Source organism: Moschus berezovskii, chromosome 20 (genome assembly GCF_049115385.1).
Source record: "Moschus berezovskii isolate FMDL1 chromosome 20, NW_MosBer_1.0, whole genome shotgun sequence".
In the NCBI taxonomy this organism is placed as follows: Eukaryota; Metazoa; Chordata; class Mammalia; order Artiodactyla; family Moschidae; genus Moschus; species Moschus berezovskii.
Genome location: NC_142479.1, coordinates 49,829,049 through 49,835,048, shown reverse-complemented (window position 1 = coordinate 49,835,048; position 6,000 = coordinate 49,829,049). Strand labels below are relative to the sequence as shown.

Genomic DNA, 6,000 nt, shown 5'->3' with positions numbered 1-6,000 from the left:
CAGGTTGTGGAGAAAAGGGAATCCTCATGTTCTATTGGTGGGAATGCAAATTGGTGCAGCTACTATGGAAAACAGTATAGAGGTTCCTCAAAAAATTAAAAATAGAACTAACCATACGATCCAGAAATTCTACTTTTTCTTTCACAGGACTCAGTTCTTTTGAGGTCATCTTTCTTGTTCCCTTTCCTTTTCCCCCTCCAGTCATTCAGCTGCTGTGTTCATTGCACATCATTTACAATAGCCCAGTTATGGAAGTAACCTAAGTGTCCTTTGATAGATAAATAGATGAAGAAGATGTAGTCTACATAACAATGGAATATTCCTTAGCCATAAAAAGAATGAAATCTTGCCTTTTGCGACAACATGGATAGTTCTAGAGAGTGTTACGCTAAGTGAAATAAGTTAGACACAGAAAGACAAATACCATATTATTTCCCTTGCGGCTGCTGCTGCTAAGTCACTTATATGTGGACTGGAAAACAAAACAAATGAACAAACAAAACAGGAACAGACTCATAGATACAAAGAACAAACTGGTAACCACCAGAGGGAAGGAAGGTTGGCTAAATAGATGAAGGGGATTTAAGAGAAACAAACTTCCAGTTATAAAATAAATAAATCACAGGGATGTAATGTACAGCATAGGGTATTTAGTCAGTAACATCATCATACTTTGTTTGGTAACAGATGGTTACTACATTTATGGTGGTGATCAATTCATAATGTGTGTAAATGTTGAACTACTATGTTGTATACCTGAAACTGATATATTGTATGTCAATTGTATTTCAATTAAAATTTTTTTTGAAGGAAAAGCATTTTGAACCTAAATTTTTATACAAAATTTCATACAAAGGCAAATAAATCATCACTGCAATGTGAAATTTTTTAATTAAAAAATCCATTTATCTTTTTCTGTCACCTCAAATATCACCTCTTCCTAATGAAGCAGACTTAATCCTTGCAAGTGGGTGTGAGGGCATTTCCTTCTCATCCACCGATGCTCTTCTTTAGTGGAACTTAAATTCGACTAGTTATCTGGGGACCTGTCTTACCCCACTGCACACTCCACGGGGGCAAGGACTGCCACGAGCATTTTTTGTCTCCCATAAGCATTCAGCAGATAATTGCTTTGCATAGCTCCATGGCTGAAAAAGCGGGAGGCAGGTGGGGCTAGGAAAGCATCCTACTTAATAATATTTTGCTTTTGGACAACCCAGCCATTACAGCCTCTAGGCAGGATGAGCTACCTAATTTGGTGGGCCCAGTGCAAAAATGAAAATACAAGACTCCTTGTTCACAAATTATTCAGAATTTCGAGATGGTAACAGCATTAAACCAGATGTAAGGCCTTCCTAGTGTAGAGCCCTGTGTGACTGCATGACCGTGAAGGTGACCCTGTCGTTAGGTTTAAAAGTGCTGGCAGCAAATTGTCCCTTAGGAAGACAATAATTCTGACTTCACCTTAAGAGACTTCCATTTTATCAGCTCAGGAACCTTGACTGGCTGGGGTTGGTGACTAGGGAGAAAAACGGAAAGATACAGAGCTTCCAGGAAGTCCCATTTCAGCAAGTCTTACACCTTTTGTCTGGACCAGACTATGACCTATGGCAGCCTAATAGTGACAGTGGCATCAGAAAAGGCAGTTTGAGTTAGGATGGTAGGGAAGGCAGCCGGAAGATATTTGGGCACAGAGTTGCTGGTGTAGGAGGAGGTCTGGTCTTTACCTGATGAAGCTACAACTGTCCTGATTCCTTTGCTCAGGGCTCAGAGTTCTCCATCAAGCCTAGCTCTTTGTCTTTTCTCTCTGGAGCTGAAGACCAACTGACACTGATCTGTTGGTGTCCTGAGGGCTCTGGACTTCTGGAAATGGGGAGTCCTTCCTTGCATCACTCCTCCCTTCATGTTGCTCTATCCTTGGGAGTGTCCTGGATGGCAGTGCCATGTGAGGGACCCATAAGAACGCCACTGGTGGGGCAACTAGGACGTGTCCTGGGGCAGCACCCATAACTCCCAGAAGTCATGGTTCTCCAGTACTGTAAGCTAACTGGGGGGGCGGGACAAAAGGCAAGGCTGTTAGCCTCAGTGGTGCTAATGGGAGGTAGTCATAAGACCAGGCTCTCTAGATGAGGAAATAAAACTTTCAGTTGCTTCTGCAGGCATCGTAGACACTGAAGGAAGAGACAAATCATTTCCTGGGAGTAAGAGGAAGAAATGGCAGAAATCCAGTCTGACTCTGGAAAGAAAAAAAAAAGATTTTTTTCTTAGATTTTTCTTTAAAATGGCTTCTAGAATATTCAAGTCAATTAACCCATCATCACCATTCCTATCTTGTGGTGATTCACATCCACAGTAACCAGAAACTCATTTTACCTACACAACATTCATATTCCTGAATCCTTATCATAGCCCCAATCATTTGACAAGGATCATTTAAGAGCTGACAACCTGGCTGGTCCAGAGACAAGTGGTACTTGCTAAGAGCACAAACTTAGCTCTCGGTGTCTGTGTGCCCTTGGGCAAGTTACCTAAGTTCTCTAAACCTTGGTTTCCTCATTTGAAAAAAGAAAACAGTGGTACTTACCACAAAGAGTTGCTTTGAGGGTTGATACACTGTAGGCAAAACTTTTAGTACACCCAAAACAAGTGTCCAGTCTGTGTTGGGCTCAACACCATCAGCACAGTATCATTACCACCATCATCACTGTAGCTACCATTTATCAAGGACGGTGCCAAGCACCCTGCATTAGCAAGCTTTGAATCATCCTTAAGTCCTACAAAAGGGACTATTTATCCCCTAAAACTCAACTGTTAGCAGATCTGAAGCCCTGACCTCAGTGGCCTCACTGCAAAAGTGGATCCCAAGGAAGGATGATGAGGTTGTAGAGATTTAAGCAGAAAAATGGAGGAATTTGTCAGGGCTCCCTTCCTCACATGAGTTAGGATGGGATCTATGTTCATGGCAGATTGGTAAGAAGGAAGAAATATCGGAGCCCACCACTGTGTGAGGTTGGGCAAATCAGTTAATGTCCCCAAACCTTGATTCTCTTCCTCTGCAAACTGAGGATAAGGGAATAATTCTGTATTGCCAACCTCACAGCATTGACCTGAGGATTACATGAGAGACAGTAGGTAAACGTGATGTGTGGAAGGTATTGCTATTTTACCTACAGAGAAAGTCCATGATCTGTAATTTGAACATCTGGTCTGCTCTTTCCTTCTCTAATTCAAGCATTATTATGCAGAAGCCCTATTCTCATACCACATCCTGCTCCATTTGTAAATCAACATGTTGATAGGCATTCTGCTGCATATAATTTGACTTTTGCCAGTTTGCCTTGTATGTGTCAGTTCCTTGCAATCTGATCAGCTGGGAATTTTGAGAAGCCATTACTTGACCTAAAAGCAGAGGATCAGCTCCGAGATCTGGTGACTCCACACAATACCCTGGAAAGCCCTGCTTGGCCTTGGCCACCACTGCTTCCTGCAGAAACACCTTCACTAAAGAGCCGTTTATCATTCCCTCAGCTCTAACTGAAGACTAATATTAAAAATACCACTTGAAAGAAAGAGTGGCTGTAAGAGCTTGAGGATTGGGACTCAGAAACATCTGACTCAAACCCTTCACCACTGAAAGCTGTGGAACCTCCTGAACGTTAAACCTTATGCTCTTTGAGCCTCAGTTTTTTCTTTTCTAAACTTCACAATTATGATTGAAATTAAATTATATACATACAGAAAGAGAGAGAAAGTGCTAGTGCCTATAGAGTGCATTACCAAAAAAAAAAGAGCAAATTTTACCATCTTTAATATTCATCAGAAAGCATGCCAGTACCTTCAGCCATCATCTACTATGGTAGAAGAAGTACATAATAGCAAGTGACCACATGACAAACTGCTCTTAGAAATAAGAGGCAGTGAAAAGAATCACCCCTAAAGAATCACCTGTTTACTAAATGAATAAATTTATCTTTACTCATTTAGGAGAAAATATCAAAACCTTCTCTGCCTACAAAATCCCAGAGCTTCTCATGGAGTCCAAATCCAAGCTGGATGTTGCTAAAGAATGGCCTGAAGCAGCAGCAACCCATGTCATAGCTGTTCACCAAGGTTCAACTGAGAGACAAGCTGTCTTTGTTCTCAGACTGGTTACATGAGTGCCAGTGTGTACAGAGACGCGCCAAGAGGCTGTTGTTGTTCAGTCACTCAGTCATGTCCCACTCTTTGTGACCCAATAAACTGCAGCACGCCAGGCTTCCCTGTCCTCACCATCTCCCAGAGCTTGCTCAAACTCATGTCCTTTGAGTTGGTGATGCCATCCAACCATGTCATCCTCTGTTGTTCCCTTCTCCTGCCTTCAATCTCTCCCAGCATCAGGGTCTTTTCCAGTGAGTCAGTTCTTCGCAATAGGTGGCCAAAGTATTGGAGCTTCAGCATCAATCCTTTCAATGAATATTCAGGACTGATTTCCTTTAGGATTAACTGGTTTGATTGCCTTGCAGTCCAAGGGACATTCAAGAGTGTTCTCACAAAACAGTTCAAAAACATCAATTCTTCAGCGCTCAGCCTTCTTTACTGTCCAACTCTCACATCCATACACGAGTACTGGGAAAACCATAACTTTGACTAGACCAGCCTTTGTCAGCAAAGAAATGACTCTGCTTTTTAATACACTGTCTAGGTTGGTCATGGCTTTTCCCAAGCTTTTAATCTTTTAATTTCATGGCTGTAGTCACCATCTGCAGTGATTTTGGAGCCCAAGAAAATAACGTCTGTCACTGTTTCCATTGTTTGCCATGAAGTGATGGGACCAGATGCCATGATCTCAGTTTTCTGAATGTTGAGTTTTAAACCAGCTTTTTCACTCTCCTCTTTCACCTTCATCAAGAGGCTCTTTAGTTCCTCTTCACTTTCTGCCATAAGAGTGGTGCCATCTGCATATCTGAAGCTATTGATATTTCTCCTGTCAAACTTGATTCCAACTTGAGCTTCATCCAGTCCAGCATTTCACATAATGTACTATGCATATAAGTTAATAAGCAGAGTGACAATATACAACCTTGACATACTCCTTTCCCAATTTTGAACCAGTCCACCGTTCCATATCCGATTCTAACTGTTGCTTCTTGACCTGCATACAGGTTTCTCAGGAGGCAGGTAAGGTGGCCTGCCATTCCTATCTCTTTAAGAATTTTCCACAGTTTGTTGTGATCCACACAAAGACTTTAGCATAGTCAGTGAAGCGGAAGTAGATGTAGAAGTAGCCAAGAGCTTAGGAGATGAAGAAACCAACAGAACCAGCCCTAATCTTGGGGAGTGCCCTGTCTGGGGCTGGAGTAGGAGGATGAAGACCCTGCCTTCAGGGAAACCCCAGTGTGATGGTGCAGACATAGTCTATGTCCTTCGGGAGTGTCTGACTGGGGAGACAAAAAAGTCCAAAACAGGATGCAATGTTATTTTTTCTGCTAAGAGGGCCAGACCCAAATTCAATTGTCATTTTCAGTTCAGTTCAGTCACTCAGTTGGTCTGACTCTCTGCCACCCCATGAATCACAGCACACCAGGCCTCCCTGTCCATCACCAACTCCCGGACTTCACATCAAACTCATGTCCATCGAGTCGGTGATGCCATCCAGCCATCTTTCTCTGTCGTCCCCTTCTCCTCCTGCCCCCAATCCCTCCCAGCATCAGAGTCTTTTCCAGTGAGTCAACTCTTCGCATGAGGTGGCCAAAGTATTAGGAGTTTCAGCTTTAGCATCAGTCCTTCCAGTGAATGCCCAGGACTGATCTCCTTTAGAATGGATTGGTTGGATCTCCTTGCAGTTCAAGGGACTCTCAAGAGTCTTCTCCAGCACCACAGTTCAAAAGCATCAATTCTAACCCTAATTGTCATTTTTCAGTTCAGTTCAGTCGCTCAGTCGTGTCTGACTCTTTGCGACCCCATGAACCACAGCACGCCAGGCCTCCCTGTCCATCACCAACTCCTGGAGTTCACTCAAAC

General features: G+C 42.8%; 1 protein-coding gene across 11 annotated transcripts in view; it reads right to left on the bottom strand.

The window, feature by feature from the left end:
* Nucleotides 1–872: 872 nt before the first annotated feature.
* Nucleotides 873–6,000, bottom strand: part of TTLL6 (tubulin tyrosine ligase like 6) — a 47,036-nt gene continuing 41,908 nt past the window's right edge. For 8 of the 11 annotated variants that reach the window (XM_055407629.2, XM_055407628.2, XM_088829008.1 and 5 more), the window contains one exon: nt 873–2,236. In XM_055407629.2, coding sequence (XP_055263604.2) covers nt 2,106–2,236 — 131 coding nt within the window. In that variant the 3' untranslated portion in view covers nt 873–2,105. The remainder of the gene's footprint in view (nt 2,237–6,000) is intronic. The other 3 variants (XR_016035523.1, XM_088829004.1, XM_088829007.1) reach the window with 1 other exon arrangement.